We start from the raw sequence: 19,413 nt of genomic DNA, 5'->3' as shown, positions 1-19,413 counted from the left end.
TCAACCACATCAACTGACCCAAAGTTTTTGAGGTCATCATTTAATAATGTTGAAAAATTTGGAAACTTATTAAATAACGAAATTTTCAGCGGCATAACGTAGAATAGAGTTTATATAAGACTGACATTTATGTAAAAATCATTCATTAGTTCTCGAGAAGCGCAGGAATAAACGTTTTTAATAAGAATTCCCGAGAATAGCGTCTACATGTAAAAATTACATAGGGTTTTTCCCGTATTCCCGTCGTAATAAGTAACACCATTCTAATTTTCATCATTTTTTGGATGGATTTAATGAATACTCCAAAAGTTCTTGTGCTGATTTGACTAAAACACACTTACCTTCCGATCCGTGAACTTCGAAATCACTGAAAAGCGACTTTTAAAGCATATTATTGAAATTACGCAACTGACTTTATTTCTAAAATTCGCCGTACCGTTTTAAAACCCGTCCATCAAAATTTTTAATCGTCCGAATTAAAAATCACAACAATGTTTACGAAGCTAACGCGCATGTATTTGTGTAGGACGACATGACAAATGTTATTCTGCAAAATTTCTGCAGGTCAGGCAAGTTTTCCTGGCAGTAGAATAACGACAATGCCTTGCGTAAGTAATTTTCTTTTATGAATGACGGAAATTAAAACGATTAGTCGACATTGTCTTCTTCGTCGCACGAAAAAACGTTGGAAATTTGGCTGGTAGGACTTTTTTAATGATAAAAAGCATTTAAATAGATCTCAGCTCACTTTGATTGATCGCGTATGATAGACAACAAACTAAAATATTAGGGAATAACTAGTTTTGCATTGTGTGTCATAAAAATGCTGATATTTTTAATAATTTGTGTTGGATAGGACGGGAATAGGCAATTACGACGATGTAGCAACATACCCTATCATATCAACCGATCAGCATAGATTCCACCCAAAGCGTTCAGTACTTAAAAATTGACCAAGTTTGTATCATCCTGCGTTCGCATAACGTTGGTGGATTAGTTGGTCCAGTCTACAGTGACATCAAGACAACTTTTGATCCACTGGATTACGACTTACTGATGACGACTGGTGACGACTTGCATAAAGTTGGAGAGTCTCGATATATTCTGAATCACAGACAGAAACCGATAACTTACTCCATACATCGACTTAGCGAAATACAGTTGTCACACATGTAGTAAAAGGGTTCGGGGAACACTCGTCGACAGCCAACAAACCTAGATCAGGGAGAGGTGGGGAAAAATCGAGGGTCACACACTGCACGGACAACAAAGAGTGGACAGTGTTTTCAAGCGAAACGTCGGCTTATTCGTCCGAGATGTTGCAAACAAGCTGGTGCCATCGCCTACAACCGTCCATCATGGTAAGAACCTGAAGATGTAAATCCACAAGGTATGTATGAGAAGTTATCGCCAGACTGCGCATTATTCGCCTCTATTCTATCCGATCGGACTCGGATCTGATCAGAAATTTCGTTTCGATCACAATACGACGTATGCTATAGCACGCGTCGATCATTATGTTTCTGATCGGAACGGGATCGGAATGTAGAATCGGTTAACCTAGGAGGTTATTTCATGAACTGATCATTTTATGAACTTAAGGTGCGCGAAATAAAACACCGCAGATCAATTACTGAACAATTTTGGTAGTTTATTGAAACCTTCTGATCGCGTCGGCAGGAAGAAAAGTAATGATGAAAAACTGAACATGTTTGAACAAGTTTTGTCGTCGAATCTCTCTGCTCTCTTTCTGTGCAAAGCAACACGGAGCACAGTGATGCCAGACTGGCTGAGGAAAGTAAAGCGCACCGCATCACTCCCCGTTGCTAGAAAGATTCCTACTGAATCCGAAAACGCACGTGATGTTCACTCTTGGTGATCCGATCAGACGATGGGGCAGGTTCAAGATCCGTAACGGTGTAGGCTGGCTTAACTCTATCGATCGATACCGTCACGGATTTGTTTTTGATTTTGATGTTGAATGTCTTGCTGGTCCTTGAGATGACTTCGTATGGCCCCGTGAACGGAGGTTCCAATGCGTCTCTCACTCTATCCATTCTGAGAAATACGTAGGTGCACTTAGTCAGGCCCCGTGGGATGACCACGTGTCGCTTTGTGTCGTTGTTGGAAGCTGGTCGTGGCATAAACGAATCTAATTTTTCTCGCAGGTTAGCAACAAACGTTTCGGAAGTGCCCCGGAGGGGTCGTCTTTCTATCATCGCGCCGGGTATACGGATGGTTGTTCCATAGAGCATCTCGGCAGCCGATGCTCCATCTCGCACTGCGGTCCGTAGTCCGAGTAAAACCAATGGAAGGGCTTCGGTCCAACTTTTTTATGAGATTCTAGTGCAGTTTTGAGAGGTCTATGCCAGCTTTCGATCATTCTGTTGGCTTGCGGGTGATACGGAGTGGTGTGCAGTCGTTCTAATCCCAATAATTCGCACAGCTCTTTTATTAGTTGTGACTCGAACTGTCGACCTTGATCCGAAGTGAGCTTGGTTGGAGCGCCGAATCTTGATACCCACACTTCGACGAAAACTTTTGCAGCGGTTTCTGCGGTCATATCTGGGATAGCAACTGCTTCTGGCCACCGACTAAAGCGGTCAATTATTGTTAAGATGTATCGCATTCCATTAGAAATCGGCAAGGGACCGACAATGTCGATATGAATATGTTCGAACCGTTCGTCGGGCATTTCGATTTTGTCTGGCTCTGACCTGGTTTATTTCGTGATTTTGTTTTTCTGGCACTCGGTGCAAGCGCGTATCCAGGTTGATACATCCTTTTTAACGCCTGGCCAGACATAATTTTGTAAAATTTCAGCTTGTGTTGCTTTGACACCAGAGTGGGCTAAATGATCAATTTGTTCAAAAATGATTTTTTGATAACACTGTGGAACACAAAAAAAAAGTTGAAAAAAAGTTCCGGTTGAAAAAAAAACATGTAGGTATAAAATCAAATCAAATCGGGGTACAATTCTCCCTGGCGCCCAGATTGGATTTTCATTTCAATCTTTCATAAGTTTTTTTTTGTTTTCACTATGAGACGCGGTTCGGAAAATTCGTTGTTTGCCTTTAACGTTCAACAGCGATGTGCATAAAAAATAAATATTATCACAGTTCGCTCCGCGGCTTCTTTCATTTTCCATATTAAAGAAAGCTGAACCGGATGGTATTGACTGGTTGACCGCAATTTGTTTTTCATTGTCGAGTTTTTCATCTATTGATTTAATAATGCTTCACTTACCCAGTTGGGAGTTTGCTGCGAGTTTCTGCTTTTACATTCAGATTGGTTGCAGGTTATGGTAAACAATGTAAAGTGTGGGAATGCACACGGTGTCACGTGATGTTCAAACAAGCAAACATGCATGCAAAACAAACATATAGATTACGCATGTAACATATCGATAGTTGTGATCATCCGTTAATGTATCCTACAATTGTGCATTGTATATAGTCTGAAGTGGCTTCCGACATGCCAATCAATTGGAGGTGTAATGTGACCGGCTTTTGTAGGTCAGCAATCCTTCTCAACACTCCACATTATTTAATCGCATCACTGCACTGCATCTATTAGAAGAACTTACACTCACGAAAGTAAGTGAGCAAAACAGACGCGGTTAATGAGTAAATAACCATAAATACTCATTAAATGGCATGCGGTTACTTCGAAGACCAGGAGGCCAGGTAACATCGATAAAAAATTTTGACATCCACCAACAATGTGCAGTGGAAGGGTAGGAATCGGGTGAAGCGCAAGCAGTGAATGATTTATGTTCCTGAAATTGCCAGGTAATAATCGCGTTTGCTGGAAAACTTTACTCTTCCCACAGGGACCCAATTTGGATTCACCTCCAATAGGCTTTTTTCCAAACTGTTACAGAATGTTATCATTTGTATTGATGTGCTGGGATACGGCAAGATTAGTTGTTGTAATTTAATCGCAATTTTAAATCTATAGACGGAGAAACCAAACCGAAACTGCTACACTCTTTGTGGTTTACTAAAATGTTAGGTAACTAAAATTAAATTCTATTGGTTTGAATTATATTTTTGAATCGGCGAGTGCTTGGCCAAGCTCGAGCATTTATCGATTCAATTGATTAGTGGTTTTGTGGGAAGCATTCCCGATTTCGAAGAATGTCATCACAAACACGTGCCAATTTTGTAGTAAATTAACTGGACACTAAATGGGTATGAAATGGGGAAAGCAAGTGAGCAAGGAGTAACATAGCTCTGGCCTCCACGAAACTATACCCGATAATGTTTTATTTTCATCCTTATTTATTTATAGAAAAGGATTCAAATGATGCATTGGCGTCAGAAATGACCAATTAGTTTGAGCTTGCTCTCAATTATCCTTTTCCATCTAATTTAAAAATATCTTATTTCCTAGCCCCAAAAAGAGAATTCTAAATGCTGCTGGTTTTCTACTTCCAATCAAGCTAATTACTTACAACTGAACTCTGGCAGCCTACCCTCACATTAGAGATAGTTTATGCAAATCAATAATAATCATCAGCCTGCTTCTTGCTTGCAGGCCGGATTCCACATTTAGACGATTAGGCGCCTTCAGTGTTTCCGCTTCTATTTAGCTATTTATAATGACTAGCTTGATACCAACGCAACGCAACGAAGCAATTGCATACTACTTTAGGCTTTAATCGGATTATGTTTCATAAGAAGAACACCAGTTTTAATGGCTGCATTTCCAGTCAAATGGATTAAAATTGCATTTCCCAGTGCTACGTTGACATACATTTGGCCCAGTTATTGATATTTCGAAACATGTGTAAAGTAAAATGTTATAACTTGAGCCAATTAATAGTGATTTTAAACTTTTAGCAAAGCTTGTTCGGTAGGAGTCCGATATTAGTTAATTCGATTTATGAGCCGGTCTCAAATGTCCCAATCTGGCAAAAGATATCCGAACAGGTGATCGCCCAGTTAGCTTCCAGGTTAAAATGCTGGTCTAACAAACCCAGGGTGTCGATTTCCTGGAAAAACCTGGAAAATCAGGGAATATCAGGGAATTCATTTTTGGATCAGGGAAATCAGGGAATATCAGGGAATTTCGAAATTCAATCAGGGAAATTTTGTTTACCCGGCAATATTGTTGATCAACTTTGGAACCAAATCAATTTTCGTGTAAAATATACGCAGATTGGTTGAATTAAAACTTGTTACATGTCTAGTGGCGATTCGATTATCTTTCAGTTTGCCGTGAATTTTTTATTTGTTTTGCGCCGTACAATTGTCAGACTTCACTCGCTCGTAATCGGTAATGGCAGGCCTCACGCACTTCACGCTGCAGACATCGAGAGCACAAAGCAGGATACATACTGTTATTTACACGCGATCTACAGCGTTTTCACCAATTGCAGAATTTTACACTTAGAAGCCCCAAGCATTGATCATCTTCCTTCAGTGTCCATGAATCATGTCCGTTAAGGGTTACCGGGAGCATTAACGTTCTGTAGAATTTACGCTTATGAGAGTTTGCAACCTTCGGGACTGGTTCAGCTGGTTACGTAATACGCAGAAAGCTTACATGTTTCTCTGTTCTGACGTGATCCGCAGTGGGCATGCGGCTCTTGGCCTGGTTCTTCTCATCTGTCATTTTCTGACATTCGACATCAAACAAGCTGTTACACTTACCCTTATTCTGCGAGGCGAGTGACGTAACTAATTTGGAGTCATCGCGAATGAGGCGACAATTGTCGCCTAGGTGACACGGTTTGTCACTTAGGTGACACGGGGTCACCTAGGTGACAGCACTCAATTCGACTCGCCATGGCGAGTCACGGCGAGTGACAATTGTCGTATTGAGTCACGTGACTCGCAGAATAAGGATGATTGTCTTCCCCACGTCGCGACGTGCCTATCACTTCCCTCGTAGTTGTTGGCGCCATGGCGGATCCTCCACAGCCTACTTACGTCTTATTCCCTTTCGTCCTGCTGTTCTGCAATTCGTTGATCAAGCTTTCTTGTGTACTCCACTGCAACGTCATATGCCGTAAACCGCTAGATGTTGAAATGCAACATCCTCTCAGTGCGAGCCTTCGCCGATTTCGATAACCTTGCGTGGATTTTACGACGAGATAGTGGTCAAAATCGCTAAGAAAAGATGTATATTGTGACTTCCAAAAAGTTTTGACCGTTAAACACGATCGATCTGGGAGCTAGAGTCTTGAATTTTCAAGTCGTGCACACCCCACATAAATCCTTTCGAACCTGTCATAGAATTCGTCCCTAGCAAAGCAAAGTCTTAACCGTCACTAGACATTATCCTTCTTTATCGACAGACTTCGCAGCCGGCTGTTAGAGTACAGGAAAATTACGGGGTCAGTGCAACGATCCTACTGATTCTGTCTAACAAAAACCGGCTAGCCGAGATTCGAACACAACTGGCTGGTTAGATCAGCATCGTACGTCGAAGCTAACTGGGCGGTTCAATTCGTCCCTAGTACCATCGAATTTATGATTTGTTGGTGACTATACGTTGATTAAGCTGTAGTTGAAGAATTTGCCTTAATTCTCAACACCCATATACGGTCATCGGACCGAACGGCCGGCCACCGAACTGCCTTCGAGTCAATGTTGCTTTCAAACCTCGATAGTTGCAATCCGAAATCATGACACACAGCTTTAGTCTTAACTGTCCACCATTGAGGGTTAAAATATTTGCCATTTGGACATTTTCTAATAATATATCTAGCTAATGTTTTGCCGTACCTCGAAGCTCGTACTTTGGGGAATCATTTCCTTAACCCCATGCTTTTTGCAGCAAAGATAACAAGCTGGAACTTCCAGGAAAGTTTTGTTTTAGTTTAACTGAAAACTCGCAGACATGTGTCCACCTTCCAGCGGCAAAGTTACTAGTTTGAGCTGACTGTTATGATTTGTTATGTTTACACGGCTGTAATTTTTTTGTATGTAACATCTAAGCTTTGTGCAAAAACAGGTGGATTAGAATATTAGATTATTTCTCAATCTTTGTTTCTTTGGATTCATGTTGATACCTCAAACATAACTGTCCCTAGACTCGATAGAAGAGGGCGTTTTCGAAACGCTGGTAAGAAATAGGTTAAGAATCTTTGATATATGCTCTAAAAACATGAAGAAATCTAGCTTTAGTTTTCAGTAGCTCGCATAAGCCATGCTAAAGGGCTAAAAACTTAAGCCGGAAATCGCCCAAATAAGCTTGATATTCGAGTTTTGAGGGTCAGGGAAAAATATTTGAAGCATCAGGGAAAATCAGGGAAAGTCAGGGATTTTTATTTTTGGATTTGAGTCGACACCCTGAAACCAGTCGTCGTATGTTCGTATCTCGGTTGGGTGGTGGGCATCCGAGTTAACATCGTAATTGTCCTGTACTTTAATAACCGACTGCGAAGTGTCTGTCTATAAAAAAGGGTCAAATCTTATAACGAATTCATAACTTAACCTGACTCAGGTTGATTGATTAGCACTCACCACTCAGTTTTAATCACCCCATTGACATCTCTATAACGAGCTGCAGTGAACGTCAGCGACAACATGTCCTGGGCTCAAAATTTGACAGCGGGCCCAAATCAGACTGCTGGCAGTTGAGTGAAACGCTGTGCTGACATGCTATCTCATTTTCGCACACACGAGATGTTGGCAGCGAAAACATGGTTGCGCCTCTGGGGTGGTTTTAATCGAAGTGCTGACAAAGCGTTTATAATTCTAGATAGAATTAACAAAAGGGCGAATGTCGCAAATGTAAACAAACCGGGTGAGAGTTACTTTTTGCTGGACCAGCATAGGGAAATCAACCCTCACTCGGTTTGTTTACGCTTGCGACATTCGCCCTTTTGTTAATTCTATCTTCAATTAACCGAGATTGCATTTCGGTTAAACTGACAGCATTCAGTTTGAAGCACACAGGCCGGTGACATCCCTATATGAATGCGCAGGGTTTGTTTGTGACACAATTTTTGAGCCCACAACAAACCTTGCCTTGGATAAGGGAGTGTTCGTGAAGCGTACGCACCAGGCACCAGCTTAGGTTAAGTGTATATAGATTAGTTTCAGCTGCGTGTAAAGCGTGTGGGGAGCAAGCTGTTATTCTAGTCACTAAAACATGGCTTCCTGCCATAGGCCTGGAGGCACAGGTCTAGCATTTACGGTTTTCGGATCGATCTGTCAAACTGCGCGTACCGTTCATAAATTTCAGGTTCGAGTTAGCACGAACCCAAGTTCATTTATGCATTCGCTATTAAAGACGTTTATACCCAAGCACAGAACAGAAGTGGAAGTTGAAATCCAAACTACCTTCTACAAATTCTAGCGGACCGGGTAAACAAACCTAGACCACTGAAGTTTTTGGAGCGTCTTAGTAGAATACGAAACCTAAAACTAAATAAAAAGAAGAAAACCTATCCAATTTAATTCTACTATGTAAGTATTGTAACCGTCGGCCTAGTCTCTGCCCAAGATTTGAGAGGCTGTCGCGCGGGTATAATATTTAATGAATGTCACGTCAAGAAAATATTTGAAATACTCTATTGCGAACAGCTTTCCCCGGCGACGTACGCAGCCACGCGTCAACGGTTTCCACCCACCCACCACCAGGGGGCGGAAAATGGAGTCGAGCTAGCGTGGATCGAGTATGTCAGGAAAACGATCAGCCAGAGAGAGAGAGAGAGGGAGAGAGAGAGAGAGTAGGGTTCTTGGCGCGAAGAAAGGTCACAGGTCGTTGGACAAAAGCTAATCGAAGCCATTACCTTGTCTGAAGCCAAACCGTCAACGTGCACAAATTCAAACAGACAGACGAAATTAGACCAGAAGTTCAGTTTGTTAAAATACACGATAGAAGTGAAAGACAGAAATTACCGCAAGTTTGAAGGAAGAAAGGAAAGACGTGTATAACAAAGCAAACAACAGGTATGGCTATTCAGAAATATTCGACCATAGTCCCGACCTTGACCGCCTTGAACCGGATGCTAAAAACCCCTCTCGCACTTAGGACCCCTGTACTTACCCTGTGCTTACCCTGTATTTACCCCGATTAACTGACGTTACCAACGTGACTCGGAACGAGACCTGGGTTGTACCGAATTTGGTCCTCACGTCCGCCGCTGCCACCACGATCGTCAACCCCGAAGCTGAGAGAGCGTCCCCGCCATCGACGCCATCGCAGTAACGTCGCGTCGTCGCCATCGCGCTTGACAGAAGCCCTGAGTGAGCCCGCAGTCGGAACGCCGGAGGTTAGCCGTCGAACCCCGTTCCAACATCGCAGACCTGACCGCAAGTGGATCCCGGTCAGCCTCGAAACCGGAAGTGAAACTCCGAAGCCAAAAGGTAGGAGTTATCGAAGGGAGAAGTCGTGAATAAACGGGAATAGTTGAGCAGAAGGTTTTCAAGTGTTTTCTTGACAGTAAGTCGCGAACGTTTGCCGTCCCTGAGGCTTGATTTAGGGGGGTCTCGTAGATGCTGGGTAGTTACGACCCCCTCAGTTACAGTATATTTTATTCAGAGACAGATGCGTACTTCGTACTAGAAAGAGAAGAATAGAATTAAATTGGATAAGTTTTCTTCTTTTTATTTAATTTTAGGTTAAACCTAGACCAATTTGAAGTCTGTGGTAGGAAGTACGTAAGAAAAAGCGATGTCTCCTCATCCAACAAGATTTCTTCTTTTTCTTTTTTGTATTAACGAGGCTTTAACCGTGTAACGATGTGTTATTCATACTGAGTAATCTCTACGAGTTGAACTGGCCACCCTGCACTCATCTAGGTAAAAGCGAGAACTACTACTTGCACGCGACACGAAGCGGTCGGTATGAGGCTTGATAGAAATAGGTTATTCTAGAGTAGACAATCGGACGGTGCGCACGAACTCTCGTAACAAAAGCAACGCGACGGACTTTTACAATGGCGACGAGTAGAAGAATCGGTAAGGAATTTATACTAAATAAAGTGTTCTGTGAGCAAAGTGCGAAGAATACCGTGAAATTATTATTCCTTGTGATTTAATAAAGAGTGAATCAATTACGTAAGGCCGGTTTATGTGAAAATGAACAATAGATGTGATTTTTTTTGTGTGGCTGTAAAACAAAATGGGGGGAATTAATGAGCGTCAATTGAAAAGCTGAAGAGTGTCGCGGTCGGCGAAGAATGTGGAAGGCGTTTTTTTTGTGTATGCGGGTATTAATATACCACTGTGATGGACTGTATGCGATAGTGATGGGTATATCGTATATGCGAGTAATTGTTCGGAGTGCTGCGTCTGCTGATGAGTACAAGAGAGGTGTATATAGTTTGTGTGCTAGATAATGTTAAGTTTGAGGCTGTGCTCAAATAAGATTTGCTACGTGCTGTACGATGCTTGGCTTTGTGCTGTGATGTCTAACTACGTGCTGAGTGTGATCGAGCTACGCTTTGCGTGAGATTTAGCTAGTAGCTATGGGCTACTTGAGATTAAGACATGCTCATTGAAGAGGGGCATCGGCTACGGGCAGGTTGTGAATGGATTATGTGCTAGGAGAAGGTAAGCTACGTGCTGTAGATTGTTTAGCTTCGTGCTATGAGATGTCGAGCTGTTTTGCTTGTTGGGGTTTACCTGGTTGCAAATTGTAAGTTGGTTATGTAAAATCGTGAATTGATCGTATGCTAGAAGATGAGCAGCTGCGTGTTGTTGCTTAGCTTTGTTGTAATCTGGTTCTGTTGCGTGAAAGTTTCATGGTATTGCATGGATTCGTGCAAACGTAAATGAAAACGAGCACTATGATATTGTTGTTTTGGGACTGTATATACAAATGCTATGGTTGATGGAAAAAAAATGAATGATTTCTGAGTTTTTTTATCTTTATTGAGTGTGTCAAAGCTATAAGGTGTAACTGGATGGTATATTATAAAGTAATAAATGAAAAAAATCTCATGAAGTAGCCAACAAGTCGCTTTGTTTATTTGTTTTAGACTCATCAGTAATGCCTCCGTTCAAGGTGGGAGTAGACCCACGGAACGATTGGATGAGGTGGCAAAGAGCCTTCGATCGTTTTCTACAGGCGAATAAAATCGACGATGATGAGGAAAAATTTGATCTGTTACTAGTTCTCGGAAGCATAGAGCTTCAAGAGTACTATGATAAAATTAATAAATATGAAGTTCAACAAGTTTCAGAATCTGGGGAAGTAGGTGTTCTGAAATATGATTCAGCTATAACGTCGTTAGAGAGATACTTTGCACCACAGCTTAATAAAAGGTTCGAGCGTCATTTATTCCGTGCAATGAAACAAGAAGACAGCGAGGCTTTCCATGAATTCGTGTTCAAATTACAAAACCAGGCGAAACGGAGTAATTTTGTTGATTTGGACGACATGGTGATTGATCAAGTCATTGAAGGGTGCAAATCTACGGAGCTGCGCAAGAAATTGTTAACCGAGGATATGAAGCTGAATGATGTTATGACACTAGGAAAAACGTTAGAAGAAGTGCAGCGGCAGTCTAAGCAATATGAAAAGACAACTTCGTTTGAAGGAGCAGTGGTACAACGCGTACTAGTAAAACGTCCGGTAAAAAGTCAAAATACTGACAGCAGACGATGTTACAATTGCAACCGTCCAGGCCATCTAGCGAAGGATTTAGACAAGTGTGCAGCAAAGAACGCAACCTGCCATAGTTGTCAGGGCAAAGGGCATTTCAAAGCGTGTTGTCGAAGGAGAAAACGAGATTCCCAACAGTGGACAGGACCACCATCTAAACGCCCAACGGTACGGGCTGTTGTTGACGACGGAACTGTGACATCAAAAGGGATATTCACAATTAACGATGATAAACAACTAAACGAAGTATTGATGCTGGAGATAGGCGGAGTAAACATGAAAATGTTGGTGGACTCCGGTTCCCCGGCTAACATTATGAATAGCGAGAGTTATAAATGGTTAAAATGTCAAGGAGCACAAATTACGAATGCGCGATGCCCACCAAATGAAACGAACCTGACACCCTTCGCTTCAAACAAGAAAATATTCTTTAGTGACGTTTTTGAAACAGAAATCAAAATACCCGGGGAAGAAACAGGCATATGGGCACATGTGTTGGTTGCTCCCGACGGTCAGACCAATATACTAAGTAAAAGTACGGCGTTTGCACTGGGCATCCTGAAAATAGGATACAATATTCACCATATAGGATCCAAACCTGATGCAAGAAAATATCCAGAGGTATTCCCTAAGGTTCCAAACGTGATGTTAAAGATCCAAATCGACCAGAAGGTTTCTCCTGTTGTTCAAGTGGCCCGGCGGCTACCTGTATCCATGGAAGCAGACGTCGAGGAAGCAATTCAAGACTTACTAGCAAAGAATATTGTAGAACGTGCAGAAGGACCGTTGAGCTGGGTTTCACCTTTGGTACCTATTCGAAAATCTGATGGAAAAATACGTTTGTGTGTCGACATGCGAGCGGCAAACCGAGCTGTAAATAGAGAAAATTACCCGATGCCAAATATCGACGCAGCAATGACTTCAATCAGAAAGGTGGAGAAGCTATCAAAAATCGACTTAGAGGCTGCATACTACCATTTTGAACTCGACGAAAGTAGCCGTAATATAACAACCTTTGTGGCCCGCAGTGGAGTTTATCGTTTCCGGAGGTTGATGTTTGGAATAAAGTCAGCACCTGAGCTGTTTCAACGGGAAATGGAAAACTTGTTCAGGGGAATACGTGGTGTGATCGTATATATGGACGATTTACTTATCTATGGTGCTACGGAAGAGGAACGACTTCACACTGGAACGCGTGTTAAAAATATTAAAGGATATGAATATGCGGGTGAATGAACAAAAATCGGTTTATTCTGTCTCAGAAGTTGTATTTTTAGGACACTGCGTGAGTAACAAGGGAATCCGTCCTACAGACGAAAGGGTAAAAGCTATACTAGAGTTGCAAGCTCCTTCATCAGTAACTGAGTTGAGGTCACTTCTGGGACTGATTAATTTTGTTGGAAGATTTGTGCGGCATCTTTCCTCACTGACGTTCCACATGAGAGAATTGCTCCACAAGGAGAGTTGTTTCAAGTGGACAAGCGTTCACGAAACAGAACTAAAAACTGTAAAGTCAATTCTAGGGAAAGTTGAAACATTAGCATATTTCGACCCATCAGACGAAACGCAGCTCATAACAGATGCAAGCCCATTTGGGTTGGGGGCGGTTTTAGTCCAAATAAAAGATGGCGTACCCAGACCAGTATCCTGTATTTCCAAAAGTTTGGCAGTACACGAAAAAAAATATTGTCAAACTGAAAAAGAATGTTTGGCAATTATTTGGGCAATGGAGAAATTGTTCGTGTACCTATACGGTATTCACTTTACACTTATAACGGATTGTAAGCCTCTCGAATACCTATTCAATAGAGTTCAATCTAAACCGTCAGCCCGCATAGAACGATGGATACTAAGACTACAGAGTTTTGATTTCATAGTCCGGTACGAACCTGGAGCGAGTAACGTTGCTGATTCTCTATCAAGAATGTCTCAGACTCCAGAAATCTACAGTGAAACCGACTGTGTTGCCTGGCTTGCGGAAGAAATAAAGCCAGCAGCATTCACAATCGAGGAGCTAGAAAAGGCAACAGCAGGAGATGACGATCTCCAAGCTGTAAAAGACGCAATATATTCCGGAAACTGGGACGCAGTACCCACTGAATATAAAACAGCTACAATCAAAGATGACTTGACGGTATACGGCGATCTCATCTTACGCGGAGATCGAATCGTGATTCCGAGGCAATTGCGAGAGAAAGTCGTTCGACTCGCTCATTCGGCACATCAAGGATGCACAGCCATGAAATCTCAGTTGAGAGCCAAAGTATGGTTCCCATTGATGGATAAACTTGTAGAGGCCACAGTGCGAAACTGTAAACCCTGTAAAATGACCGCAATCCCAGATAGTCCGAACCCCATGCTACGACGGTTACCAACAGGGCCATGGCAAGACGTTGCGATCGACTTCAAGGAAGGACTAAATGGCGGGCTATCCTTACTAGTAGTTGTATGCTACACGACACGTTTTATCCAAGTGGAACCTATGAAGCCAGCAACAGCTCAACGCGTTATTACAGCATTGCTTCGGATGTTTAGCACCCTTGGTATCCCGCGATCGATAACAGCAGACAACGGACCTCAATTTAGGGCAGATGAATTCTCTCGTTTTTGTGTTTGTTATGGTATACACTTAAACTTATCCACGCCGTACTGGCCGGAACAGAATGGCGCTGTTGAACGGCAAATGCGCAACATTGGTAAGAGACTGAAAATAAGTGAGATTCAAGAAACAGACTGGCAGGTAGATCTTTACGAGTACCTAACAATGTACCATGCGACGCCTCAGGAGGCAACTGGAGTTTCACCAGGACAGATGATGCTAGGACGCGAGATTAGGACACGCATTCCATCGATACGCACACCATACAACTTGCAATGGGAGGAGGCTAGAGATAGAGATATGGCCAAGAAAGAGTACCATAAACAAAGAGCCGACGACCAACGTCACGTGAAAGATCACACTTTGAGGAGGGGAGATACGGTTCTTATGCGTAATCTAAATCCAGGTGCATTGGGACCAACTTTTAGAGGCGAAGAATTTGAAGTAGTTGATGTAAACCGCAGTGAAATTAAGGTAAAATCGATGGACACAGGGAAAGTATATCTGCGGAATAGCACACACCTAAAAAGGCTAGATAAAGACGCAGTTGAAGATACTCGAGGCAACGAAGCGACACCAATGAACGAGTCGGAAGAAACAGGGACCACGGTTGAACCACAGGTAAATATATCTGATCAAAAGATAAATGTCTCAACAGGTAACCAACCATCGAATCGCAGGGCATGTAAAATGCCAAATAAATATAATGATTACATAGTAGATATTTAAGATGCCATATGTAAATTAGTGGTTTATTTGAATAAAGTAAAAGCGTTTATAAACTTTTGACTCAAGTCATAAAAAGGGAGGGATGTAACGATGTGTTATTCATACTGAGTAATCTCTACGAGTTGAACTGGCCACCCTGCACTCATCTAGGTAAAAGCGAGAACTACTACTTGCACGCGACACGAAGCGGTCGGTATGAGGCTTGATAGAAATAGGTTATTCTAGAGTAGACAATCGGACGGTGCGCACGAACTCTCGTAACAAAAGCAACGCGACGGACTTTTACAAACCGGTGTGGTCATTCGCCTCGGAACAAGTGTCTCGAAAGTCAGAACAGCGATAAATCTACTAGTTCAATTTGATGTCCTGAAAGTGAACCGTTATTTTATAAGTGAGCGAACAACCCTATCTTTTGCCCGATTTTATCCTCATATTGCAAGAGTTTATTCAAAACTGATATCTTATATGAAATAGGGGTTGACAGAATATTCATATTTTCAGTTTATTAGTAGGTACGCGATTATTATTACTCAAATATAAATTTGCGTTGGACTCGTATAATTGCTGCATGGCACAATAACAATGAAAGATTTTTTTCATTCGACCGTTTGTGAGCGAAAGTATCCCGCATTTTGCACCTTACTGGACACCGCAGTCTAAAAGTGCGATTGGCACAAAAAGTGCGACAATGCGAATGCTGTGAGTGAGAAAGAGAAAGAGTGACAACTGCAATGTTGCTGTTTTCTTTTGTCATATACATTGGCATTAGAGAAAACAATCTGGATTAATCCAGGTACAATATAGGTAAAATATAGTGAATCAACTTGACTAAAAACAAAATCGGTTAAAGTTTGTGTTACGTTGTATGTAGATGTTCTGTATGCTGTCAGTTCACTGCGCGCCACAGCGCGCATGTGCTAACATTGCAGTGTTGCCGATTGGAAACACAGCACGGCATATACAGACAAAACAAAACAACTGAAAGCGTAAAAATATCAAACAAAAGGCAAGTTGGAAACTGCTTGCAGCGGATCAGTGATTAACAAAAGCCGGTCTTCTGCCATTTTACGCAAACTATTACGTTAACGATATTTTTACCAGAGAACCACATATTTTCTTCACACTTGCTGAGAGCACGGAGTTATAGTGATCGTTCGTGTGTTCGTTCAGTTGAAAACAGTGAAAAATTTCATTCAAGTTGGAACGATACGGCAGCAAAATTAATTACTCAAAGTTCCACAATGCGATGTCGCTTTCAGCGATGTCAAAGGTAAATTTTACTTATCATTGGCTTGGGGATTTAATTTACTCTTTAGCTTACTAGTTTGTAAACAATGCTGACCTTGACCGGCAAATTAAGCCGGTTGGTTGCTTCCACTCAGCTGAGAATTTCCAATTGGAATGTTTGATTAAGCAAACAGAATACCCCGGACGGGTAGGCAAACACTGTATTCTGTTTCTAAGCGATAAGTTGGATAAGCTATCCGTTGGCTAATAAGTGAAACAGGTTATATTTAAATATTACACAAATGAAACCAGTTCTGCTTCCCGAAGCATGCTTGACAACGGGTCGCCTATCGGAATTCTTTAAAGCACCCAACAGTTTTGGCCTAACCACAGTCCCGTCCGGAACGTCTGCTAACATGTCGACTGACGTGAACAATGTTTCTATTTCGCAGCCGATACTGTACTCGTATTGGCGCAGTTCCTGCTCCTGGCGGGTGCGGATAGCACTGAACCTGAAGGAAATTCCGTACGACATCAAACCGATCAGTTTGATCAAATCCGGAGGCGAGCAGCACTGCAACGAGTACCGCGAGGTCAACCCGATGGAACAGGTACCGGCGCTGCAAATCGGTAAGTTTGTAAATGGAATTATTCATTTTATCCTATCTAGAAAATGATGTTCAATTGCGTTTGCAATATTTGGTTGTTGGTCTGTACTTGTTTACTGCCTTGTTTGAGTTCAGTGTTGATTTTGGGCACAACTTAGAAGTGTCTGTTTATAGCAGAAAAATAAATAATGATGTCAATGATGGCCTCTTCTAATTATTGTTTATCGAAAATAACTTCTCGCTTGTGTAAATATTCTTGTTGACAGAAAAATCAGTGCTTAGAATAAAAAGTATAGTAATTAACTTTACTTAAACTACTAAGTTCATTTCAGAACAACGGCGCAATGCTAATTTTTAAATCATTTAGATCAAATTCCTTCCAATCAGCCAACCAAGACACTCATGATGGAACCTTTTTCGAAATTAAATTTATTTTATAACAACTGAAATTGGTTCCACAAAACCGTTGCCTGTACAATGAAGGCATTACGGTAATTCGATGTGTTGAATTGGAGAAGTATAAAATTTCTTGTTCTGGTATTTCTATCACTATCAAACCGAATTAAATTTTAGCGGAGCCCCAATACGTACCAAGGATGGTAAACGAAATGAAGAATGGCCTTCCATAATGTTCGCTGAGAAAATATATGCTTGAATTCACACTTGCTTTTCGTGCTTATAAGATAATGAAGATCGCCCACCAGAAAGTTTCTTGATGGCCAATTAATATAGTTTCAGAAAACTGCATGTCGTTCGGAATCTTTGAAATAATTCCGAATGTAACAGCAGCCGTCAACTCTCGTTAAAGCACTGTTCACATTCCAACCAGTTAGAATGCCTGTTAATTACACAATTTACGTTTTAAACTAACTTCAAAGATTAAATTTTAGCGATAGAAAAAATTGGACAAGAACAATTGTCTACACCCGTTCACGGTCGCAGTCTACTTCGATCTTCTGAATATGCTTCACCGGAGCAGAAAGTACTTGTGCGTTTCATAAATTGAAATTTTCATGTAGAAGAACTGGAATCAGGAGCATTTTGGACAATCAAAAAAGTTCGAAGATGGGTAATAATCCACTATTAGGTATAAGAGCCTTGTCTGTAAACAGGTTTCTGACAGAGCGCCTCATCTTTATCAAACGTTAGGGTTATTGAACGACGAAATGAAGTCGGAAGCATCGGCCCCCCGCAGAAGCCACCTCTATAAAGGTGCATGCATTTTCCTAGGCTTACTAACTAGTAGAGGTTATCCTTTAGTTGAGTCCAAACGAGCAGCAGTGTGCAAGGACAGCTTATAGTCCTCTTATAGGTCCATATAAGTCGCAAAGTCCTTTGTACTGCGCGGAAATTTACTAACGAAAGGAATTGCGGTTAATCAACGTTGCCGTGTTACAGTTTTGACACAAGCAAAGCCCTTTAAATTTTGCTAGGACGTTCTTATGTATCTAGACCAAGTTCGGGATACTGGGGAAAATTTTCCTCTGCACTCTCTCGATTCGAAGTTTTCAATAAAGTCTATCCTTAGTTGGCTTGCCGTCCTAAGACATAAACTAATCAATAAAGTTTCCATTTTACTCGATTGTGGGCTATCCAATTCCTTGGACACCCTGTACTCTCCATCAGATTTCGCTCCAACTGGCCTAACCATCTTGCTCACTGCGCTCCTGGTCACCTGGTTCCTACCGGATTGGAAGCAAACACCATCTTTGCAAGCTAGTTGTCCGGTATTCTTGCAACATACCTTGCCCATAGTATCCATCCCACGTTAGCGACTGTTTGAATACTTGGTTCACCATAGAGCGAGTTCATGGTCCATCCTTCACTTCCATGCTCCGTTCTCCTGTACACTGCCACATCGAAGATTAGCACTTGTCTTTCGAAAACTCTGAGTATTCTGTCGCTGTCCGGCCACAGGCGACTTCCTCCTACTTTGCATTAGACGTTCTGCCACATCCACAGAAGTTTTGCCGATAATATCCGTGTCATCGGCAAAGCAGAAGAATTGGCTGGATTTGTTGAAGGTCGTACTCCGCGTGTTGATATCCACTCGGTTCATAACACCTTGTAGCACTAAGTTAAACAACAGTCATAAGAGACCGTCACTTTGACGAAGCCCTCATTGTGATTCGAATGAACTTGACAATCCATCCGAAACCCGAACACAGCACTGTGTACCATCCATCGAAGAGTGAATCTGTTTGATAAGCTTTCTGGGGAAGCCGTTCTCGTTCATAATTTACCATGGTTCTTTTCGGTCGATGATATCATATGCGGCTTTGAAGTCAACTAATAAATAGTGCGTGGGAACTCTGTATTCACGGCCCTTTTGGAAGATCTGCCACAGTGTAAATATTTGATCCGTTGTAGACCGACCCTCGACGAAGCCGGCTTTTTTTAATATACATATTATATGTTAATTATATTATATTATAATTTATATTATATTATAATTTATATTATATTATATTATATTAATATAATATTAACAAAAATATTTTACAGCTTCCATAGTAACATCAATATTTTCGTCTTGCCTACTGGAAAGCTCAAATAATGTTCTATACAGTTCAGATTTCCGGTCTGTTACATCGCGATTAAATTGAATACTTTTACTCCTGTTGAACTGCTTACCTTTTGGTATAAAATGGTTCGTCCACCAATTGAAATGATCTCTACGAT

General features: G+C 41.6%; 2 protein-coding genes across 3 annotated transcripts in view; both read left to right on the top strand.

Moving 5' to 3' along the window:
• Positions 1-10,953: 10,953 nt before the first annotated feature.
• LOC128745457 (uncharacterized protein K02A2.6-like) lies at positions 10,954-12,804 on the top strand. The gene has a single exon (XM_053842532.1). It carries the CDS (start codon positions 10,954-10,956, stop codon positions 12,802-12,804), a length of 1,851 nt encoding a protein of 616 aa, XP_053698507.1.
• A 3,115-nt stretch (positions 12,805-15,919) lies between these two features.
• The window catches only part of LOC128732766 (probable maleylacetoacetate isomerase 2), a 49,368-nt gene continuing 45,874 nt past the window's right edge, over positions 15,920-19,413 (top strand). Inside the window, exons 1-2 of one of the 2 annotated variants that reach the window (XM_053826132.1) lie at positions 15,920-16,166; positions 16,576-16,753. In XM_053826132.1, coding sequence (XP_053682107.1) covers positions 16,143-16,166; positions 16,576-16,753 — 202 coding nt within the window. In that variant the 5' untranslated portion in view covers positions 15,920-16,142. Of the gene's footprint in view, positions 16,167-16,539; positions 16,754-19,413 lie in introns of those variants that run through there. The other variant, XM_053826131.1, reaches the window with a different exon arrangement.

The sequence above is a fragment of the Sabethes cyaneus genome, chromosome 1 (assembly GCF_943734655.1).
Source record: "Sabethes cyaneus chromosome 1, idSabCyanKW18_F2, whole genome shotgun sequence".
Lineage (NCBI taxonomy): Eukaryota > Metazoa > Arthropoda > Insecta > Diptera > Culicidae > Sabethes > Sabethes cyaneus.
Note: the sequence above shows the minus strand (reverse complement) of the source record. Positions and strands in the feature narration are given on the sequence as shown.

What these genes read in the sequence shown, in the direction of transcription:
- LOC128745457 (XM_053842532.1), top strand. Translation starts at nt 10,954, where the DNA reads ATGCCTCCGTTCAAGGTGGGAGTAGACCCACGGAACGATTGGATGAGG.